The sequence below is a fragment of the Nanorana parkeri genome, unplaced genomic scaffold, assembly GCF_000935625.1.
Source record: "Nanorana parkeri isolate BGI_ZX_2015 unplaced genomic scaffold, ASM93562v1 scaffold36, whole genome shotgun sequence".
Classification (NCBI taxonomy): domain Eukaryota; kingdom Metazoa; phylum Chordata; class Amphibia; order Anura; family Dicroglossidae; genus Nanorana; species Nanorana parkeri.
This window is the reverse complement of record NW_017306304.1, coordinates 847996-872454: the sequence shown is the minus strand read 5'-3', so window position 1 is coordinate 872454 and position 24459 is coordinate 847996. Positions and strand designations below refer to the sequence as shown.

Genomic DNA, 24459 nt, shown 5'->3' with positions numbered 1-24459 from the left:
GGGTTGGTGTTTTTTTTCTTGGGCCTATTAGCTATTGTTTGCGGTGTTGCCCGCCACCCTGTTGGACTGCTCTTGGACCTCCCATCCATCTAAGAATTAATTTTCTGTGTCCTGTAATATACAATCAAAAAAACATTTTTTTCCTCTTACCTGTAAAATCAAGTTTCCCTTTGGCTTCTGTGATCCGCTCTTGTATTGTTTCCTACAAACTGAGGCAAGCTGGGAGTGGCAGGGGTTATACAAGACTGTCCTAACCGCTTTCATTTGTCACTGTCCAATCACCTGAAGGCAGCTGCAAAACAAATCCATCTGTTCTGTACAATCATGGAGATCCATTTTTCAAATGTAACTTCTTTTGTTTAAATTAATTACATTTTCCTATACTCACTAGTTAGTGCATACAGGGCTTCCTTAGTCAGATCTGAATGCAGCCTTGTAAATGGTTGTGTCCAGTCTGTTGCCCTCTTCAGGAGATTTACATTTAAACCTTGCAGAGTGTCCTTCTAGATTAATTTTTTTAAATGATGGTATAAAGGCGTTTTCGAGAGACTGTAAATGTGTTTTCATTAGAGATATGCAATTCTTTTACATCAGTTTATCTGGTCTGTTTTGACATTGCTAGAAAAATAGAATAAATTAATTATTTTGTTTTACAGGGGGAAAGTCCAGGAAGTAGTCAGAGGTAAGAGATAAACTTGTACAGTTTAAAGTGACAAACTCAGAAGGTAAATCTTAAAAATGCATTCGGGTACTTAAATAAGGTACATTTTGGTTAATGGTTAGTGTATCACTCAGCTGTAGATCCTCTAATCATCTCTAAATTGGAGCTGACGCTGTCCTTCCTTCTGGAGGATGGCTACGTTTTTCTTTCCCGTGGTCCCTGTGTGTGTTGTAAAGTAGCCACCGCTCCAAGTTCACTTTCGTGATTGACTGCAATCTCGGTACAAGTTCGTAAACTAAACGTGAGATTGTAGTCCATCAAGGGAGTGAGCTTGGAGTGGTGGCTGCTTTACAACAAACATGGGGAACAAAAGTAGCCACCCTCCTGATGGAAAGGCTGTGTCTGGACCAATTCAGAGATGAGTTGAGGACCTACAGCCGAGTGATACACAAATAAGATACATTGTTGTTAATAGTTAGGGTACTTGAATTTATTTTTAAAGGAGACCTATGAGGTGAGTGCTTTTCACTCACCTCATAGTTCTAGCCGACCTGTGACAATGAGACTGTCACAGGTCGGCTCAGTAGATCGGGAGGTGAGCGAACACATACCGGCGTTCGTTCACCTCTCGATCCTGTCACGGCTCTCTGCCGTGACAGGGGTGGAGCTGGATTTCCCCGGCTCTGATCGCCAGCGCTGACTGGCGGAACGGACGGGGAAGGGGGCGGGTACAGCTGGCTCTGCCTCTGGAAAGGCAGAGCCAGCTGTCACTCACACAGCTGGGCGGATCCAGACATAATTGTCGGGATTCGCTTCAGCTGCGGCGTCTCAGAATACCGCGAGCTACAGGGTGACGGGAGGACGCTAGTTTGTGTCCTCCCGTTACCCTAAGGAGAAATATGGGGAAAAGCCCTAACCCCATAGTTCTTCTTTAAGGTTTAACTCCTGAGTTTAGTGTCACTTTAAGTACTTTGAATCTATATTCCCAAAAAACTACAACAAATGAGATTTATGTTGTCAATACATTGTCAATACCACTACCATTCAGTTTTACTAGATACATCATTGGTACAGCTGTAGTATCAAGTAACGCAAGGGCCCCTTCACACTTTTCATTTTTAACGTGCATTTCTGTTGAAATCAATGGAAGAATATGAAAACGCATATCCACATGCTTGTGTGTAGAAATGCACATTGACCTGCAAGGTGTCATAATGCGCATTTTCATGCAATTGCATTCCATTCAGTGGCATGAATAGGTTTGTTTTTAGCCTAAGAGAACAAAACTGGTTTTCTGTGAGTCTGTGAAGAGAATTGAATCACTCAGTTGAGTGCCTTTGAAAGCTGAAACCGAACACCACTAGACTTTACATTTCACAAATAAATTAAGTCCTTTGTTATCGCACAGTTAGTGTGTTAACAAGTGATCATGAGTGTTTGTGACAAAAATAGCTACCATCTGACCTCATAGAATCACTGTAGCTTAGTTAATTGAGCCTCTATTCAGTAAAATCATTTTCAAGAGGAAAGAGTCTGACTCACCGATATTTTGAGGATATCTGATTATTTGTGAAAGTCAGTTAATGACCTCTTAAAAGCTCTTAGTGCGTGTCCTTGACAAGAGTACAGATGCTGTCTAATGCTCATGGTCATTTACAAGACAAGTAATGAGTAGAATCCAATGATAAGTGATGAGTAGAAAAAGGCACAGATGTTAGCACACACACATACTGTAACACATTTAGCTATATCGACCCATCCCTTCCTTTCCATTTTCATTGAGAAAAAAAAAGCCAGTACTTTTATTTATGGCAACATTTGAAAAAAAAACCTACATTTAAAAAAAAAAAGGCAAATGTTAGTGAAATAATAATTTCAATTAGTTTAATTAATAATTGAAGTTAGTGAAATAAAATAAAAGTTTTCTTTGGTAACCACAAGAATGTAATCTATGCATGTTATAATTTAACTGCTTGTGCTCACATCCTTTCTGTGGTAGGTTGTCTTACCAAATGTTCTTTGGGCACATCCTTTACTTCTTTAAAACACCTGCCTCCTTCTCAGCACCACATATGTTAAAATTGAACTCCAGGCAGATCTAAAAACACAATTTCATGCAGGAATGCTTTTCATAAGTATAAATGCTGATCTCCAGAAATTACCCTTGCAGTGGCCTGCCCCCGCACTGCAAAGGTTAAAAGCTTTAACCCCTTAGTGATACAGCTGCAGAACATTTTTTTTAGTCCTGGGGACTGGAGCAATTTTGCCACTTTTGCAATGTGTTTGTTAAACCATAATAATATCCATAAGCCTCGCAGTACTCCTTACCAGATATCCCAAAACAATGGGTGCTCATAATGACTGCGGATGGCGCCGCTTCCAGCAGAACTTGATACAAATGTCACCAGCACACAATGATGAGTTTCAATATGAGTGAGAATCCATTTTTTTGATGTCACTCAAATAAGCGCTTTCAGGGCCGCACAGGGTCCCCTTCATCAGGCTTAGAAATGACATTGTGCAATTACAACCACAACCCACATATAGAAATGAAAATTTGTATACCTCCTATATAAAGGTTGTGGTTGTAATTGCACAATGTCATTTCAGAGCCTGATGAAGGGGACCCTGGGTGGCCCCGAAAACGCTTGTTTGAGTGACATCTATCAATAAAATGATTCTCACTTATATTGAAACTTCATCTTGGTGTGCTGGTGACATCTGTATCAATTATATTTAACCATAATGTCCATCTTCCTCATTCATTGCACTTACACATATACTGTTTTTTAAAGAATAAAGTGGGCTTTAATTTGATGTGACATATGCATATATACATTTGTAAAAAAAAATATGCTTAATATATATTTAACTTTTTTTTTAAAAAGTAAAAAAATGAAATACATTCCCCCCCCCCCCCACAGTTTTGGCAATAATGTGTATATAATTAGTGTAACTAACAGAAAGTAATTCATAATAAATGATTTGATTTGTCCTGATTTTATAGGGTATATCGTATGTCTGGGATTTCACTTTATTTCATTCATTATATTTATTTTACTCTATTTTTTGTTATAGGTCACAAAATACAATGAGTGAAATACAATTTTAAAATGTAGCATTTTGTCTCTTATCTTTAATGGCCTCCTCGGCACTATATTTTCTTATTTTTTTTTTATTAAACATACTTTGTAAAAGTTTATAAAAAAAAAATTTGAAAAAAATTAAAATAAAAAACATTTTCGGTTTCGGCGTGACAATTTTGTTTATTTCGGTTTTAAAATATCCATTTCGGTGCACCTCTATCTTAAAGTTTTTAGGTTGCAGGAGAATTGGTTGTCCTTACAGTGGTCGCTAAGGATAAGCAAAACAATGCTGCCTATCTCTCTCCACACTCATCTGGATCATCAAGAGCATCAAATGTACGAATAACTGCACTCTCCTGTATCAAGCTGGAAGGCGCACCACAACGTGCATTACAGAGCTTTAAAATTCAGATACACCAATCTTACTAACTGGTATATTTTGAGTAAACCTCGCCTGCATGATTTGCAGCCAGGGAGAAGTGCAATCCCTCTTTAGTATTTTGTCATTTAAAATGCTTGTAATAGACTAAGCTGTTTTATAAACCTACACCGTGGAAGAACATCTTTGGTGTGTTAATGTGAGTGGTTGATGTCTTGCCAGTCTATAGCTTTCTCACTTGGGAATAGTGGAGCAAACAAATTATAACGAGGCCCACCGATCTGCAGTTATACGCCACCCCCATTTTCCATTTGTATTACTGATGAATGATTGTTCTGTTGTATAACAGAGTAGGTGAAAACTATTTTACTGGATGTCTGAAAATAAGCTGGATTAGAAGTGTTTTTTTTTTTCCATTGCATCAAATCAAGTATTTTGGACTTGCTCCCCAAGCTATACTAGACAATTAACAAGTGAAATCTGGTTGGTTGTTATGTACAGTACTTTCATTTCCTATGTTATGTTTTCTGGGTCATAAATGGCATTGCTTTTATCGTAGGAAGTTTCTCATTATTTAAATTCTCTGATATAAATTATGCACAAAGCCCAGCGTGGGATGTTACCAGATGGAATGTCTGGACAAGGCTTTGATGATTTCATTATTTCCTTCTTTACTTCACAGACCTTTAAGTGAGGAAGAAATATGCTATTTAAAGGAACGACAGTACGACTCTATTGCTAAGAGACAGAAATCCGATGATGTCAGGTTACAGCATGAGGTAATGGAATATTTGCTTGTGGTATTTCTTATCGTCTGATCTCACAGGTTTAGGTTACTGCAAGGCTTCCGTTTTCCGGTATCAATGTGAAATGGCCTATATATCAAGCACTAACTTTAATGTGCTTAATGTAATGATACAATTATATTCAGTATAGCTGCCAAATCAAAATGCAGAAAATTATTATCTATTACTTGTGTTTTGGTTTGTTTTTGCAGGAACATGAACCTTAAAGTGACACTAAACTTAGGTGTTAAATCCTAAAAATGCAAGTACCTGAACTATAAACAAAAATGTATCTTATTTGTGTAGCACTCGGCTGTTGATCCTCAAATCATCTTATTAAACTAAACATGAGATTGTAGTTCACCACAGGAGCAAGCTTGGAGCGGTGGCTACTTTACAACACACACAGGGACCATGGGGAACATAAGTAGCCACCCTCCAGAAGGAAGGACAGTGTCGGCACCAATTCAGAGATGATTTGAGGATCTACAGCCGAGTGACACACAAATAAGATACATTTTGTTAATGGTTAAAGTACTTGAATGCATTTCATTTTTAAGATTTAACACCTGAGTTTTTAGTGTCACTTTAATTCCTGTCTCACAGGAATAATTGTCACCTCCATGTCCCTGTTACTCCTAACTGCTGTTTGAAAAACTAGTTTCAGAGCACATTGGAGAATTTTTCATAGGATCTCTTTAGATCATACACTAGATGGAAGATGATGGAGGCTGAGTGTGTTGATGGGCCTGGACTTTCAAATGGCAAAACAGCGTGGATTATTTTCTACTCCACTAAGGGCCCATTCACACCACATCCAGATTACCTCCAGACCCAAAATGCATCCCAATGTATCCCTATGCCATTTCTGGGCTCTGTTCCCACCAGTGCAGTCGGTTCCTGACCAGACCAGAAAAATACTGCTTGTCCTATTTTTTCTGGTCTGGAATGCATCCAAAACGCATGGAACACACCTGTAAGACCATTTTAAGCAACAAATGGTTTCTTAAAATGTTTTTTTTTTTATTCCGATCGCAGTAAAATCGTGGCAAAAATGCAAAGCATTATGCTCCAGATCTGGTACGGAAAATGGTGTGAACCCAGCCTAAATGGTGCTTGCATTGAGGGGCTCTTGGAGTTTTTGTACCATTCTTTGTCACCAGTAAATGTTAAAGTAAACTTGATCTGACCTAAAATGTTCCAAGCCAACAACGGCTTGCAGACATCCTGTGGTTTCTACAAATACAAATCCTAGTAATCAAGTTGATCTCTGCGTAACCCCTTGGATCCTATGTTTAGGTTGTTCACCCAAGTAGAGATTAAGCCATGCCCCATCTCCTCTCTCATTCAACTGTCACATGCATCAGCTTCAGTCGTAAGTAAAGGCTGTGACCGTTGACAAGTGAATGACAAAAGACAGGGTTTAGTGCCAAAAGTGGGTGGACTTTGAGGCCCCATATGTACAATTTTGACCTATGGGCTCCGCATTTGTGGCCCATGACATAATTTCACTTTACTGTGCTTATGTTGGTTTTCATCTGAGGAAAATAAATCTAATTAAAGATGCTGTCTGTGTTAAATATGCTTCTTTTGATTTTACTATACAGTACCTCCCTAGTCCGTACTCTCATGTATAGAGTTGTTAGTGGTTATATTTCTGTTTTAAAGGGAAGGGATAGTAGTTCATGCATTTTAGAGTCTGAATGAAGAACAAGATATTCTTATTTTTCCCATAGTGCATTAAAAGCGTAAAAGGAAGAATATGATTGGTTATTCCTTCAGGCAGTTTTGCCCATTTGGTATGATACTGATGATGCATAATACCTTTTCTGGTAACCACCAATGTACGTGTATTTGATATGCTTTTGTTTTAATACTGTCTAATCCTATTCAAATTCATCAGTAAAATGGTTTTGGTTTTTCAGTTTACTTGTAAAGTGCGCAAGCTCCTCTCCTAGTCAGGACTGTCCCTGGAAATCATGGATAATTTCCATGCTGCCTTGTAAGCCGAGTTAGTTTAGAAACTACAATATCCATCTCATTGTGGTCACTATTCTACAAAGTTATACCTGCAGCTCACCAGTGTACTGCATTTCTCTTTTGTCATTTAGGGATAATGCTTGCTCAAAATATGTGAGATTTGCTAAATAGTGCAAAAATGTAGTAAAAATATTCGGCTGCTGCTGTAAACTGTAAAGATGCACAAATGTGATTGTGACCTTTCTGACTGGCAGTGGTTGGTGTATTGTAAGGATATCTGGTCAAAAGTGCAATTATTTGGTGGACCGATTTAATATAACTCTAGTACATTTAAATGAACCTATCATATGGAAGAGCAAATGAAAATACATGAAATCGGACTTGTGTGTGTGTGGCCACTTCTCGGCATGTCGAAGGAAACATAATTCTATAATTTCTTAGTGCAATAGGAACATTCTTAGTTTTTCTGTATGTACTCTGTGCAGTCTGTCAGCATGACATAGTGAAGGGGTGGGAAGTGACACATATAGCCTCATGTGTAAATGGGTCAAACCCATTAATTTGCCAGGCTGCTGCAGACTAGGTCTGACAGAAAAGATAAGCTGGCCATACACCTTACAATTATCTGCAGATTTTCTGTGGTCAGATGGAAAAGGTGGAACAGATTCCTCTATCTACACTTAACTGTGTGGATGGAGGAATCTCCACCTGGGCCAATCTGTTTCACTTTTTCCATCTGACCACAGAAAATCTGCAGATAATTGTAAGGTGTATGGCCAGCTTTACTCATACTCGAATCTAGAACTCTTTAATGTCTGACATACTCCCTTATTAATATGGCAGCGTGGTGACAATGTGAAGCCCGAATTTTGTCCACTAAATGTTGCCCCCCTTTTTTGCTTCTTTGTGGTTGGTACAGAAACTTACCGCCGCACTGACACAAGAAGAAAACCTTGTTCCTGTGTATGCCTGGTCATTTTTATAGGGTATCAAAAACGATACTGCATTGCATGGAAAGAAGTTGAGTAATTACTTTCACAAGAATTTTATTAGTTCATTTTAATTGCAGTACAAAAAAAAGGCCACAAAGTGCATCAAACATAATGATGATTGAGGTAGTTGTACAGCATATATGATGAAGATATTCATTCGACAGGAGTCCACGAAAATTGCCCTAAAAAAATTTACCCATTAAAAACATGAGGAATAGCATGGAGTAATTTTGTACTTAGCTTAGTTTCCACAATGTAAGACTGCAATTAGGAGTATCTCACCAAAAATGTCCTATTGCAAGGATTGCTAAAAATTATACTTGTATCTTCGTACAGACTTCTGGGAAAATCAGTAAGCCAATCACAGAAGCAGAAAGTGACATTTCCGGGGGCGTTCCTTACACCAGCTGTGTACGGAATGCCCCCAGGTTACCATATTGCTTTTAATTTTTTGATAGATTTAAAACATTACAGCAGCTACAGTTTTTTTTAAATGGTAAGGACATTTGTAATACCATTTAAATTACAAAATGGCTTGTGCGACAATTATATGTGCTACATTAATTTTTGAAAGATTTTGTGGAGTTTTCCTTTAACAAAGTGTCTTGCATTTGTGTTTTCATTTTGATTGTAAAAACTGTAAAAAAAAAAAGGTTTGACACCTCTAATGTGCTCTCTTATTTTATGTCCCAATTTCTTAGCATTAGTAGAATCAATAAACCCGTAATTTGCTTGTATACCTCTAATCACATATATAGTTGCACTAGATTACTGTTGGTATCTGCATCATGTGGTGTGTGGCTAATGGTAACCTAGCCTCAGCTTGGTTAAATGCTGCATACAGTAGTTTTAAGAGTAGTCTTTGTGTGATCATTTACCATGCATGTATTACTGTGCTGTGATATTATAAGTAGTATTTTTTTTTGTTTTTTTTTTCAAATCATTTACTTGCATGTATTTTTGTTTTTTTGTTTTGTTTATACTTTTGTTCTGAAAGTGAGAGCAGATAGACAGGTTCTGATTATGTTAACCCTTATTGTTCTGTTCATGTGCAGTTAGCGTTACAAGAGGAGAAGTTAAAACTAGAAGAAGAGGCTTTATACACTGCACAGCGTGAAGCTGCCAGGGCAGCCAAGCAGAAACAGATATTGGAGGTGAGGGGATGAGAGCCCCAATATTACAGCCAATCCTCATACATGTGCTATTTGTTCTTTCCTTTTCCTTTTTTATTCATTTATTTTCAGAAACAAAATGCAGTGGTTTACCTCGTAAGTAAGTGATGTGACTTGTAGGAACAAAGCAAGTAGCCTAATCAAAGCTGATGTGTGTGTGTGTATCTATAAAGGTGCCCATACACCTTGCGATTAACGGACGATACTTTTCGTCCGATGATCGAACCGTCGTCCCATCCTGCCTCAATTATCGCAAGGTTCAATCAGCGGTAGTTAAAAAAAAAAAACACCTGGACGACTTGCGGTAATTGACCATAATTATTTTCGTTTGCGCAGTGTTAATCGTACGACTTTTGACGGACGGAAACGCCACCAACCATGCGAACATCGTACGATCAACCAAAGTTTTCAAACATGCTTGACCGTCAAAAGTCATACGATTGTACAGTACTATCGGTCGGGCACTCTATTCACACGTTACGATTGTCGTACGAAAAGTCGATTGCATACGATTATCGTACGATAATCGTAAGGTGTATGGGCACCTTTCCAAAGGTGTGGGGTATCATGGCAATCACCACTGTAATTCATAAAGTGCTCTTCATTTATCCAAAATTATATTTGAGCAGGTGATTTTCAATGCAGTATACGCTCAGGTCTTCTCATGATATCACAAACACCATAAGACAACACAGGATTGGAAAGTCTCTTATGGCTGCTTTCTCTGTGGTCTTGTGAAATGTTGACTTTGTATTGAGTGTGACCAAGTGATGAAGTGCAATATACAGTGACTAATGATTAAACTTTTACCTGCAATAATTCTTCAACTGATGTGTTTATGGGACCACCACTAATCATGTATTTGGTAATGTACTTATAACCTGATATAAGATTTAGGCTGATCTAAGTTCTTATACTGTACGTTGTGAATTATTGTAGACATTGAAGGGAATTTATCAAAACTGGAGCAGACAAAATGTGGAGCAGTTGTGCAAGGCAACCAATCCGCGCCTCTTTCTCATTTTCATACCTTAACTAAACAAACTGAAAAGAGAGATGCTGATTGGTTGCCTTGCACAGCTGCTTCAGATTTAGTCTGTTCCAGTTTTGATAAACCCCCCCCCATTCTGTTTTCCCTCCACATGTAAACTTTTTGGCTGATGTTCTTAATTCCTGCAGGCATTTAGTGATTTTAATTTGTATGGTAAGTTTTTCTGAGTGGTTTATACCTTATCTAAATATAGTTGATTATTGCTTAAAGGAGAACTATGTGAGTGAAATGCACTCACCCCCATAGTTAGAGCCAATGTGTAACACTGCAGCTATCACATGCCGGCTCTATTGATCGAGAACCGAGAGATCACAAACCATTGATTGCTCAGTTCATGATCTTCTCCGTGGAGAAAGCGGTGACGGTCACAGCTCCCCGCAGGGATCTCCCCCCTTCCCCTCTCTGTTCCTCCAGAGCTCATTGGAGGGACAGATGGGGGAGGGGGTGGGCACAGCTGGCTCTAGAGTGGCAGAGCCATCTGTCAATCAGACAGCAGGGTGGATTCGACAGTATTGGGATCTTTCCCAGGTGCAGTGCAGCTCTGTACTGTCGGCATATAGCGGGCAAGATACAAGACCAGTTACCCTGCACAAGGAAAGAGAGAGCAGCAGTGACAGGTCTATATTATAGGAAACTCCTGCACAAGGGCAAAGTATTGCAGTGGTTTCATGTTGGGTTACCTACACAAGACTTAGGCTGGGTTCACACTTGGGCGTTCGTAATATGCACGTTTGAAGCGCGTTTCGGGCCGCGCGTTACCGCGATTTGTGGTCAACGAAACGCGCGTTTACGATTGCTATCCAGCTTTATCCTACTGGATACACGCGGAAAATACGCCCCAAAGAAGCTCCTGTACTTCTTTGGGAGTAGGGCGTTTTTCAGTGCGTTCCTACGCGCTGAAATACGCCCAGGTGGGAACCATGCCCATAGGTAATAATGGGATTTCACTTGCTGGGCGTTTTACAGCGCATCGATCAGCGATGTAAAACGCCCAGGTGTGAACCAGGCCTTAGGCCTTTCTTCCCACCTGCTATGTAACAGTGCTGGACTAATCACATGCTCCTTCATATATATTTCAAGGGAGTTATTTATAAACCGTTGACATAGCGAACAGCTATGAGAACAAGAAATCACAGCACATTACATGTTCGCATTCACATAGCATAACTTTTAATTAAGGTGCATAATTTGGTATTGTGGAGATTTGCCAACAGTAAAAGAAAAACAATGCCCTCCTGGAAGACAGGGAGCTGTGGGAATTTATGGCCTGGGATAAGCACGTGGACATTACCTTTAATATTTTATCTCATAAAGTATGTAAGATGGAAAAAGTATTTTAAGGAAGTGAGTTGCTTCTACTTTGATGTATAATTTAATTGAAGGGATTTCTGTTACTTAGAAGATCAGAGACTGATCCACGAGGCATTTATTTTATTGATTGCCTCATTTGCTAGCAGACTCTTTACTGAGCTGAATGTGAAGAATTTCCAGTAAAATATTAACATTTGAAAGGAAATTAAGCTTGGTGGTGGATTGATTAAAGGCCACAGTCAGAGAGTCTGTAAGAAACACATCATCAGGAAATGCTGCAGCTGCACAAGACATTGTCAGTCTTGGCAATGATACATTCCCTTGAGATGTGAGAGAACTCGGGGCCAACAAAAAGATCATAGAAAGGTTCAATATACAACAGCTTCTGTTTGAATGACTTTTATTTCCTGTCAGTACCATCATTTTTTATATCTGATCTTTACCCAACAGTGCTGTGAAGTACCAGCTTAGAAGTTAAACATCTATAATCATAAAAAATTTCCTATCTTGCACTTGAACAGTACAATGCTAGTACAACATGAATAAACCGGTCCTTTATCAATAATGCATTTCCTGATGCCATTTGCAAAAGACTTTGACAGTTTGGTCCTTTAGTCCTTCATCAAGATTGGCTAACTTCTTTAAGGGCCCATTCACACCACATCCAGATCATCTCCAGACCAGATAGTTTCCGGACCCAAAATGCATCCTAATGTATCCCTATGCTATTTTTGGCCTCTGTTCACACTAGTGCAGTCCGTTCCAGGCCAGAAAAATACTACGTCTCATTTAGTCTGGTCTGGAATGCACTGGAACTGCCGGCAGGTTCACACCATTTTCCGCTCCAGATCTGGTCCGGAAAATGGTGTGAACCTGCCCTTAGACATTTAACCGATATTCACATAGGTTTCAGTGCTTCGCCTCTTCTCCATTTTCTGCTTTTTGTGGTGGTGAATTTTCACATGACAGTCATTATTACTACCCAATAATGCAACTTTGTTCACAAGAACGTTTCTATTGTATTGAGCCCCATGGTGGCGGAAAATAGGGTGTAAAAGAGCCTAGACTTGACAGGTTATATGGCTTGAGGACAGGTTATAGGATTTTAAAATTTAGAGGGTCTGGGTTTATTATAATTAGCTGGTGGACTTCCTGTGTTGTATTAAGGAAAGGTACAGTGTCGGCATCACTTTAGTAGTAATTTAATCCTTAAAGTGACACTAAACTCCGGAGTTAAATCTTAAAAATACATTCAAGTACCTTAATTATTAACAAACATGTATGTTATTTGTGTATCACTCAGCTGTAGACCCTCAAATCATCTCTGAATTCCTGCTGACACTGTCCTTCCTTCTGGAGGGCGGCTACTTTTCTTCCCCATGGTACCTGTGTGTGTTGTAATGTAGCCATGGCTCCAAGCTCGCTCCCATGATGGACTACAATCTCAGGTTTAGTTTACTAATTTGTATTGAGATTGTAGTCGGTCACATGAGTGAGCTTGAAGCAGTGGCTACTTTCCAACACACACAGGGACCATGGAGAAGAAAAGTAGCCACCCTCCAGAAGGAAGGACAGCGTCAGCACACATTCAGAGATGATTTGAGGATCTACAGCTCAATGATGCGCAAATAATAGTTAGGGTACTTGAATGCATTTTTAAGATTTAACTCCTGAGTTTAGTGTCACTTTAAGGATAAGTTATATGTTCAAGGATCAGTTAATGGCTAAACTCAAAACATTTCACTATATTTTTTCACCTCTCATTTTACAGGAACAGTGTAGGGTGAGACAGTGAGGTGCCAAAGTACTAACTGAAAAAGAAATTGCATGTATCTTCTACCATCAATTGGAATTGCCCTCTGGATTTACACAGTTGTAGTAAAACAGTAATTTTATGTCTTTTTAGCAACATCACCAGCAGTGGATAAGACAGAGAGCTCAAGCTGCAAAGAATGGTGACAGGTACTTTACTTTTTATTTTTTTAAATACTCCTATCTAGTAATATACAAGTTTCAAAGTTGGATAACAATATACTGTCATTCTGCACTTGTTGTTCACCTGCATTTTAAAACTCCAATATATCTGACTGCAGGACATTTTTATGAGACCCATGGGTCCAATGAGAGGGAGGTGTTGGAACCACTTGGTGCCTGTGACCAATGTAGTCCAGAGCTAAACCTAAAAGTTGATCAGTTTTGTGTCTTCTGACAGTGCTATAAAGTATTGTGACGAACACTGGGTATCCCTGTCGCAGAGAAGATGTCTGTAAAATGTCAGCAGTATTTATCATAGTGGTCCAAGTGCCATAGTAGAGTCAGGCAGGCTTGATTCACCTCTGACCTGTATGTATCTATGTGAAATAGGGACCTCCGATTGGAAGCTCCTTGAGTGCAAGAACTGATGTGAATGTACAGTTTGTAAAGCGCTGTGTAAATTGTCAGCACTATATAAATACCTATAAAGTCCAGGAAAGTCAAATAAAAAAATGAAAAAAAGGAAACGTAATTACCCCTCCAATAGCACCGCCAGAATCTCTAAAGCTGGGTATACACTGTTCTATGTTTTATTTATTTTTTTTGTTCAACCTGCGGGCTGAATGAAAAAAATAGGATTCCTACATCCACACTAAACAGCGCGCAATCTCCTACTGTTTCTATTGTTTTCTGACACTGACCACTGTCCTAATATCAGAACGGTGCTTGCTGCTGATTTGGCTGCAACACCATTCAGCAAAAGATTTTCCAACCAGCTCCTTCGATCTTCTGATGGAAGGGTGGCAACAGGGGCACCCACTGTGCGAATTTCGTCTGGTTTATCAAGAACCAGCCGATGTTCGCATAATGTATGCCCGAATTAAGAACTTCAGATTGCTTTCTGCCTGTAGAATAAGCATAGTTTACATTGGCTATTGTCCATTATATTGTGATTGCATGCCACCATTCCTGCCCACAAAAACATGTATTTGTATTATTTGCATGTTAGGTTTAACACTATTTTAATATACACAATGAAATGTAAGAGAAAAATGCTCGCCTAAATTGAAAAGGAGATCTTTGAGCTTGAGCTTAGGAAAACAGATGTAGCATCTTGTACTTGAGACTTTTATTGTAGTTTTTGCAGTTCTTACAGAAGTCATTTTGGAAAACATTGCAAGAATATGTGTAGCTTTCACATTTTTCATATTTCACCAGAATAATCTGCTGAAAGCCTTCTCTCTTCCACAAAAGTTCTCCCTAGGTTTTTAGGATAGACTACAGAAATGAAAACCTTCTTATAATGCTGACGCATCTCTAAGAAAGAAAATAAAAATTAACGCCATTGTATATGAAGTGATTCATTATACATTATGTTAATGTAAATGGTTTCAAGTGTGTGTGTGTGTTTTTTTTAAATATATATCCCTTCTGGTCTGCATTATACCCCTTCTATATGTGTATAGTAAAGGTAGCATAGACAGCACAGTGTCTTTATGGTTAACACTTCTACCTTGTAGCAATGGGGTCCTTGGTTTGAGTCTTAGCCATGACACTGTCTGCATGGAGTTTGCATGTTCTCCCTGTGTATGTGTGGGTTTCCTCCAGGTACTCCAGCTTCCTCCCACACTCCAAAGACATGCTGATAGGTCTAAATTGGTTCCTGTCTAAACTATGTATATAGTTACATAGTATTTGAGGTTGAATAAAAACATATGTCCATCAAGTCCAACCTATTGTGTGTATGGTCCTACTGATGTGTGCGTATGTATAGGTCCCTGTGTGTTCTCATTCTTAAAAGTACTTGTACCCCTGAATATTACGGTCCCCGACGAAATCGTCCAATCGCCTCTTGAATGATTCCACACTCTCAGCCGAAATCACAGCATGTGGCAGCGAGTTTCAGACCCCGATTGATCTAACTGAGAAGAAACCCCTTCGCCCCTTGTGCATACATTTTTTCTCCACTTATTTTAGGTAGTGGCCTCTCGTCCTTGTCATCGAGTTAAATGTTACTATCCCCGGTAAACATTTTGTATATGAAAATCATATCCCCCCTTAATCTCCTTACTTCCAATGAGAACATGTTTAAATGTAGTAGCCTGTTCTCATAGCTCAGGTCCTCCATCCCCTTTATGAGTTTGGTTGCCCTCCTCTGGACTCTTTCCAGTTCAAGGACATCCCCTCTGCTCACTAGTGCCCAAAACTGGTTACATGTACCATGTAACTATTTTGTCATGAAAACCCTGTGGAAAAGCCTCTAAGAGCATATTTGACATGGTGCCCAGGGAGCTGGCATATAGAACTGGCAAGTGTCAGATATGACTGAATGGATATGACAACCAATGAGGTAGCATAGTATGGGGATCAGTTTATGCTGATTGTTATGACCTTCCAATGTTGCATTGGAAGTCAGCGAGGGCAACTCCCTCTAAAAAACTGAACAGAAAAAAAACACATACTGTAGCTCAGTCATCTATGTCTGCAGGCCATTAATCTATATTTTTGCTTTTGTTTACAGCTCTGTACCAGAAGATTTTGAATCCTATTTGCATAGTGTGAGGTCTCAATATGAAGCCGTCAGAAGTAGCAGTAAGTTTTGTAAAATCTTTGTTTCCTGAAAAGTTACAGAGACAAATATGAGCAGCTCCATTTTCCGGAGTTTAATGTAGTTTTACAACGGAGAAAGTTGCATAACACAATAGAAACGGCATTGACAATTAAGGCTGTAAAGGTACAACATGAATTAGGACCAAATTGACAAGGCGAAGCCAATTAACTCAGTGATGCAGCATAAGACCCCGTTCACATTGAGCGATTTATCGCGCGTTAATTCCCGCGATATCGCGGCAAATTACCGCGCTCCAATGCAATCCAATGGGGCAAAGGGTCCTGCTGTCGTGGGTCGTGTGTCGCTACAGCAGGACCCTTTTTGGAGCGGATTTAGCCGCGATTCAAGCTTGCTCAATGCAAGCTTGAACGCGACATCGCGCGGCAAATCTCGCGATGTCGCGCAACAAACGCGCAATTTGCATATCGCGCAGTGGGAACGGGGCCTCAATCCCCTAAGCAAGAGGAAACTGTTTTGTACGGGTTAGATTTCCAGTAAAAACGGTTAGCTTCATGGTAATATGGGTAGGATGATGACAGTTGGAGACTAGCAGCTCGATTTAAATGCAGTTTGACAATCTGGGATCAAAACATATTAAAATAAAGAAACAGCTGCAAATAAAAAGTGCAGGCACATAGGCTATCTGCTGTTCCATCATATACTGCACCATATGGGCCTCAAGCCCACGTGTACCATAACTAGCCACATTAATACTAATAATGTAATTAATTTTATAAAGTGTGTGTGTGTGTCTGATTTATAGTGAGATGTATGGTGCAGTCACCTTTAACCCCTTCGTGGCTCTACAAGTTTAAACAGAGTCCCAGCGGCAAAAGTCGCCGGGAGTCTGTTTAAACAGCCCCGATGCTGGCGACGTACACTGTACGTCGTCAGTCACGAAGGGGTTAAACAGACTTCCTGATTCTGTGGTATTGACCATATAGGTAAATGATTAGGTATTTACTCATGGGATCTGCTAAAGTGCGATTCAGAGGTCTGATTAACAGATTTTTTGGTAGAGATCATGTAACCAAGTGCCTTGACCTTTAGATATGTAACCTGCTGTGAATTGAGTCTGTAGCAGCATATTGTTCAGGAATGATAAACATTTCAGATTTAATATTCTTTATCCATTCCAGAAAGAATGTAAGCAGTGCAGAATGTAGAATGTAAAATGCATTATTTGTAAAAGCTGATCTCTTGGCAGATATAAACACAAATTAATGCAGCTTTGTAATCATTAAATGTATTTTTAAAATACAAGCAGATAGGGATGCACCAATACCATTTTTTCCAGACCGAGTACAGATACTTTTACTCAAGTACTTGCCACAATCCAATTACTGATGCCTTTTTTTTCCTTTTTTTAGGATCATGTGACATTTGTTTAAAAAAAAAAAAAAAACAATACAGACTAACAATTTTAGGACAGTGGTGGAGTGCCAGGGCCCGGCCGCAGCTGTGAACCTGGCCGTTCTGCCACTGAGCTCCAGCAATGCAGAATAATATGAAGCTACATATTCTGTGTTGCTCCAGGGTGGAAGCCTGATGTTTCCAGGGTCTAAGGTAGAGCTGCAGCTAACAATTATTTTCAAAATCGATTAGTTAGTCGATTATTAAGTTCGATTTAATCGGATTTAAAAAAAATATACCATGTGGGAGGGGCGGTGCAGGCTTACCTGAGCAGTCTTCCAGCAACTTGTTTCTGAGATCAGGCCTGTGTATCTGCGGCTGTCATCCACCCACACCTGCTCCTCCTTACCCCGTGAGGCGCGGTGGAGGTGCGGAACGGGTCTGGCAGCGGCGCGCGTTAGGTGGGGAGGAGGTGTGGAGCTGTGAACAGGGCCAACCAATCAGAAGCCAATTAATCGATGATTAAAAAAGTTGACAACTTTTTCAATCATCGATTATGTCGATTAGTTGTTGCAGCCCTAGTCTCAGGTGGGCTGTGGAGGGTCTCAGATGGGTTGTTAGGAGGGCTGTGCGGCGGGGATCCGGAGGCAGGCGACGGATCCACAAGAAGAAGGTGGAAGATTTGCGGCCGGCAATGCTAGCAGCGCCGTGAGGTCCCCAGCAAGTGTGGGATGTTACAGCAGCCTTTTGTAATTAAAAATGTAAACTTGCTGTATTGGCGCCTAGTATCAAGGCATTTTCACGAGTACTCGTGAAAATGCCCACTATCGGTATTGGTATTGGTGCATCCCTACAAGCAGAGTAATTGACCTGGTATTAGTCTGTTTCAGTCTCTTTACAGCAGGGCTCTGTGACAGCACAGGAAGCAGTAGTACAAGGAACCATGTGCTAACAAGAAGCATGCTGTTAAGAAGAGAGAGCAGAGTGACGGAGATAAACTCGTTACTTTAGTTGTTACTGTACTGCTTCTCCTTTCACTGTTCAGTCACAGCCTGTAATTGGTCCCAGACAGCCTGGGCTCCCAGAAGGTGGGTTGAATGATGCTGGTCATCAGACTTAAAACCTCTAGTGGCAAAAAAACGCTACTGCAGGGGACATCTCCAGATTATTTGCACATGTTGCAGCAAAAGCTGGTTTTATTCTACCTTTCAATACGCTGTTAATTTTTTTAAGCTTATGTTTGGAGATAGTTCTGTATGTGTGTATTTGTTGTTCAAAGCAACCAGTTTAATTCTCTCATTTTCAGTCTGCACTAAAACAAATTGTAGCTGGTATCTGATTGGTTGCTCTTTCATACCTCGTTTACTTTTGGCTTTATGGGTCAGTCTTGTTATCCCTCTTCATATGTATGAGTACAACCTTTACCACATTTCATTTAGGTCGTTTTCAGGAGCGAAAGCTTATTGAGGGGAATTTATTAAAACTGGAGCAGACAGAACCTGGAGCAGTTGCCCATAGTAATCGATCGGCTTCTCGCTTTCATTTTCAAAGCTTAACTGAACAAATTGAGGATAGAAGCTGATTGGTCACTATGGGCAACTGCTCCAGTTTTGATACATTCCCACCATTGTCTTTTAATTTAGTTGATTCATTAGCCCTCATACAGCAACCTGCAGTAGCTTTTAAAATGACACAAAATTTAGGAGTTGAATCTTAAAAATGCATTCAAGTACCTTTTAACTATTAACAGAAATGTATCTTTTTTTAATGTATCCCTCAGCTGTGGATCTTCAAATCATCTCTGAATTGGTACTGACACTGTTCTTCCTTCTGGAGGGTGGCTACTTTTCTTCCCCATTGTCCCTGTGTGTGTGCTATAAAGTAGTTACCACTCCAGTGATGGACTACAATCTCACATGTAGTTTACTAATTTGTATTGAGATTGTAGTCCATCATGGGAATGAGTTTAGAGTGGTGGCTACTTTACAACACACACAGGGACAATGGGGAATAAAAGTAGCCACCCTCCAGAAGGAAGAACAGTGTCAGTACCAATTCAGAGATGATTTGAGGATCTACAGCTGAGTGATACACAAATAAGATAGTTTTCTTAATGGGGTACTTTAATGCATTTTTAAGATTTAACTCCTGAGTTCAGTGTTACTTTAAGGATTGCTAAAATGACAAACAATAATAATGGTTGTAGCTTCATGAATCGGGGCCCTTTCTGGTTTGGTAGGCTGTATGAAACATTTCACGTGAGTCACACGTAAAGAATTGTGTACAAACTAGTAGTCCATCACTGGAGACTTTTTTTTTTTTTTAAATCCGATTAATCGAACGTAATAATCGGCTAACTAATCGATTATGAAAATAATCGTTAGCTGCAGCTCTACTTCCAGCACCTAAGTAGTCTTTTTTAAAGGTATATAAATAGTATGTTTGTGTAAATATTGCAGAGTTTGTATACTCCTTTGTTTGATCCAATTTTGTTTTCATGTTCGTTGCAGGTAGAATCGAAAGTAAGCATTGACGTGTGGGATATTGAATGTTTGAAATTGTTTTTCAATTAGGGTTATCATCAGATGCAAATCTCCTCACTCCTAATACAGAGAGCAGTTGTGATTTAACAACTAGAACGAAGTCAACAAGTGGGAATGATGACAACACGTCACTGGACCTTGAGTGGGAAGATGAAGAAGGTGAGCTAATGTTACATAGATTATATCATTAGCCAGGTTGCCGCCTTGCAATCCAATAGATTATTTCTCCTGATGCAGCACAATTTTGAGTTGTACAGTTGAGCTGTTTAAGTCAAATCCACCATCAATCTTGAGATTAACTATAAGTAGCAGAGGAATGCATTTACCTACACTCTTTGATATCCATCGAGTTCTTATGAGTTCAGGTCACTCAGTTCATAGGTGTGCCACATTGGCAGTCTAAAATTGAATGATGAACTGCAGCTTCAACATGATCATTTTTATTGGTCAACTTGTGGAAAGATTGAAGCGTCATAGCTAAGCAACTTTTTGACATGCCAAAAAAAAATGTTTATTTTGGGCATTCTGATATTTTTATGACATTTTTATAAGCATTGGTGAGTTCCTCAAATTCTTTTGAGCACTAAAAAAGTAAATCTGTCAGTAACCTTGAAAATTCAGGCTGCACAAGATAAGAGAATGCGTAAGTAGAGGTTGTCTTTAATTCAAATTGAATGTCAATGTAGTTTTAGATCCAGCTTAGTCTAAAATGTAAGAAACTGAAATGAACAAAGTGATGTGTGGCCCCTTCAAAACCCATACCAGACCTGTATCCCAGATAGGGGGGCTGATATGGGTTTTAAGAGTGAACCTTGTGCAAAAAAACACAAAAAAGTGTGGTTGCCCCTTCAAATCAGGAGCCCCCTTTCACATCAGAAAACCCCTTTACATCAATGTACTCAGTCCAATGTACTTCACAACAGAGACCTAAGTTCCTCCTTCATATCAGTGTGCTACCATCAGATCAAGAGCCGCAGCATGGCAAGGAGCGGGAGGCAGAGTAGACCTGTGCGGAGCTGAATTTCCGTCCTTTTCTGAATGGATCCCACCCTCCCTGAATTAGTGTACTTTGTTCTTAGGTGCTGGTGGCTGGTCTTTCTGTGCCATGGAAGGGCATGATGCAGTGCAAACATTTTGAGGAAGCCAGAAAGCACCTTGCTTTTTAAAGGCTGCTTAACGTACAGTATATACAAACCTTGGCTTTTCCTGTACAAAGTCAAGCGTTACTTCACCACCTGAGACTCCGGGGTTAATTAGGCTGCCGATCATATTAAAGGCCCAGGAGTTAGAGAGAGGTTCCTGAAATAAGAGGGGGTGGCTCAAGATTTGTAAATATCTTTAGCTTCCTATATCTTTGGATCTACTGATTTACTTTCACTGAAGACAGCGTTTGTATATTTTTCTCATATGCTAAGTTTGAATTGGCCAGGTATGTCACAGGCTTACTTTAAAGCTGAACGCCAGGCAGGTATGAATGACGCACAATAATGCCAATTTGTATTGACTGATTTTATTTCAGCAATACAACTTTTTTATTTATTTTTAAATGCAATGCAGTGTTAGTGCCTGAAGAGTTCAGACTTAGATAGGAAGAAGCAGCAGCACAAGGAGCGTCTCAGTTGTGCTGCACTGCAAGTTGCATAGTATAGGATGAGACAGAGTAATAGATGAGCTCATTAGTCTGCTGCTTCCCCTATTACTGCCCAATCACAGGCTGGGGGTGAGGAGAAGACCTGTGTAACTGACCTGCATCAGAAAAAGAAATGAGATTCTCCACCCCTGCTAGACTGAACTGTACTGTGGTGGCAGGACTGTGTAAATCTCAAAACTAGATGGATAGATATACAAATCTTTTGGCAGATAAAACAGCTCATATATATGTTTTCATCTGTGTATTTATATTGCCTGGATTTCATCTTTAAATGGCAGGACGACACCCTGGGTAGATGTGGGTACAGAGTAAAGAACATAGGATACATAACAGTGATATAGGGTACATTGCCCCAATCTTTGAAGTGTTGAATATATTGGCACTATAAAAAAAGAACATTGCTCCCCTGACTGCATACCCATAATTCAGGCCAGTGAAGTAAGCTACAGCCCTATTTGAAGAACGGACTTCCTCAAAGGCGTGAGGAATAACCGTGCTCCTGTCATCTGTTTGTGTTTTTTCATTTAACATGCATGTACATTTGAAGAAGAGTTCGGGGAAAAGTTTGAACCCTTGCAATGGGGATACTCCTGCACTGCAAGGGTTAAATGCTTGATTTGTCTAGGGGCTAAAAAAAAAAAAAAATGTTACTCCTCCAACCTGCTGAGCTGCTTTGCTTCTCTGGTCATTGAAGCGTGTCTCCGCTGCACATGCTCCTCAGCATCCTCACGGAGGAGGAGAGGGGCTCTAGCAAACTGTCTAAGAACAAGCCTGCTGGAACGATCGGGTGAGTATAACTTCTTTTTTTTTCCAGCACCTAGACACAAACGAGCACTTAACCCCTACAATGTAAGGGTAGCCCCACTGCATGGGTTAATAAAAGAAAATTGCATATATTTAGAGGAAAAACTCTGGGGGAAAAATATTATCAGGCTATGTTTGCTATAGTGTGTTGTTTATTTACTTTTACTTTTGCACTTATCTAGGAATCAACAGACTAGTCCCATTGCGAGAGCGCTCAAAGACTGAAGAGGATATCCTCCGAGCAGCCTTAAAATACGGTGCTAGGAAGCCTGAAGGCCACAGAGCGTCTGCCTCGGATGACTCCAATGGCCTGGAGTGGGAGAATGATTTTGTGAGTGCCGAGATGGATGACAATGGGAACTCTGAGTACGCCGGGTTTGTCAACCCTGTGACTGAACTTTCTGCAGAGCCACAGGACAGATAGGAGCTGCTTTGGACCAAGACATTTTTTTTCATTACCAAACAAAAGAAAGCTTTCTGCTCTCCCTTCTGGGTGTAATGAATGTACATATTTCTCAGAGCCTTTTTTAGTTAAAGAAGCATCAAGGAACTAGAAATGAGGAACCTAACAAAATAAGTGCAATTCTTATTGATCTCTCTTTTTCCTGGGGTCTAATCGGGAGTGTGGGGGGGGGGGCGCTAATTTGAACATTTCACAGTCATCTACAATCACGAATAAATGATATGCACTATTTGAAGACTTGATATTTTGGCAGTTGTTTTGCACTTGTCTCCTCCTCTGGACCAGATTGTTTTTACTTCCATGTTTTACGCTAATAGCACCTGCTGAATGTAAATGTGGTAAAAGAAAATATTTATGTGCTATGCCTGGAGTTCAACAGAACAAAGTTGTTTATTAAGATCATGATATGGTGTGTCTGGCCTTTTCTTTGTACATTGCACTGAGAAAGACATTACCTTGGATGATGATCTGATCTCTAAGCCCTCATTCACAGAGTGTTTTGTAGCGCTTCTTCTACTCAAATACATGCTTGAAAAAGAAGCAAGTACATGAGCTTCTTTTTGGAAGATTCTGTGCTTCTTGGCCCCATAGTCTTCAATGGAAACTCTCAAGAATACGCATATTTTAACATGCGTCTGTCCATTCACATCAATGTGCCTCAATCTGCTCATTAAAACATGCAACTTTATATATGTGCATAAACATATGCAAAAACCATGCTACACGGGCTAACGCAGTTAGGATTAGTGTACATGGACAGTTAAGGTCAGTCTACGTTGTGCTTTGTTCATATAACTCAATGGTAATACATGTCAAGTATCTATGTACAATATCCGCCATGCAGGTACATACACAGAGGAGTACTGTGGATGCTTATTTCATGCGTTTATTTTTAGAATAAATATAGCTGTCGGTGCAAAACAGCTTTTAGCTTTAGCAAATGCGCAGTCTGTGCATTCTAATGCAGTCCATATTGCATCTCACCATGCATAAAAGTTCTCTTCAGTGCATATTGATGTGGTAAGTCGTGCATGTTTGAGTGCTGATGCGCTTTTCACACAGTTGACTACCCACTGCTCCTCAAAAAACTCCACTCGCTTGGCTTACAAGACTGCTCTCTCATGGTTCTCCTACCTATCTAAGCGCTCCTTTTAGTGTCACCTACAAATCTAACTCCTCCCCTCCTCTTCTCCTTTCTGTTATGGTTCCCCCAAGGCTCTGTCCTTGGACCCCTTCTCTTCTCTTTATACCTCCTCCCTTGGTCAGTTGATAACCTCACATGGCTTCCAATACCATCTGTATGCCGATGACACTCAAAATATATCTCTCCACTCCACAACTCACCCCCTTAATGTCCTTGCATATCACTAAACTGACATATTCGTCGCAACACTGAGCTCATGATATTCCCCCTGCACCCTCGTCCAACTTTTTGATCAGGATTGATAACATAACTATCCATCCCTCCCCCCATGCCAAATCCTGCCGTCTTCACCTTCGTAACATCTCCAAAATACACGCCCCTTCCTCACCATTGAAACCGCTAAATGACTCATCCACTCGCTTGTTATCTCTCTCCTTGACTATTGCAGCTCCCTCCTCATTGGCTTACTTCTACACAGGCCATCCACCTAAACAACTGC

At 40.0% G+C, this 24459-nt stretch overlaps 1 protein-coding gene across 3 annotated transcripts in view; it reads left to right on the top strand.

Annotated features, from left to right (window-relative positions):
- Positions 1-22794, top strand: part of AP1AR (adaptor related protein complex 1 associated regulatory protein) — a 43427-nt gene extending 20633 nt beyond the window's left edge. For 2 of the 3 annotated variants that reach the window (XM_018570007.1, XM_018570001.1), the window contains exons 4-10: positions 657-682; positions 4809-4905; positions 8939-9037; positions 13324-13379; positions 15913-15983; positions 19929-20057; positions 22536-22794. In XM_018570007.1, coding sequence (XP_018425509.1) covers positions 657-682; positions 4809-4905; positions 8939-9037; positions 13324-13379; positions 15913-15983; positions 19929-20057; positions 22536-22777 — 720 coding nt within the window. In that variant the 3' untranslated portion in view covers positions 22778-22794. The remainder of the gene's footprint in view (positions 1-656; positions 683-4808; positions 4906-8938; positions 9038-13323; positions 13380-15912; positions 15984-19928; positions 20058-22535) is intronic. The other variant, XM_018570015.1, reaches the window with a different exon arrangement.
- The last annotated feature ends 1665 nt before the right edge of the window (positions 22795-24459 follow it).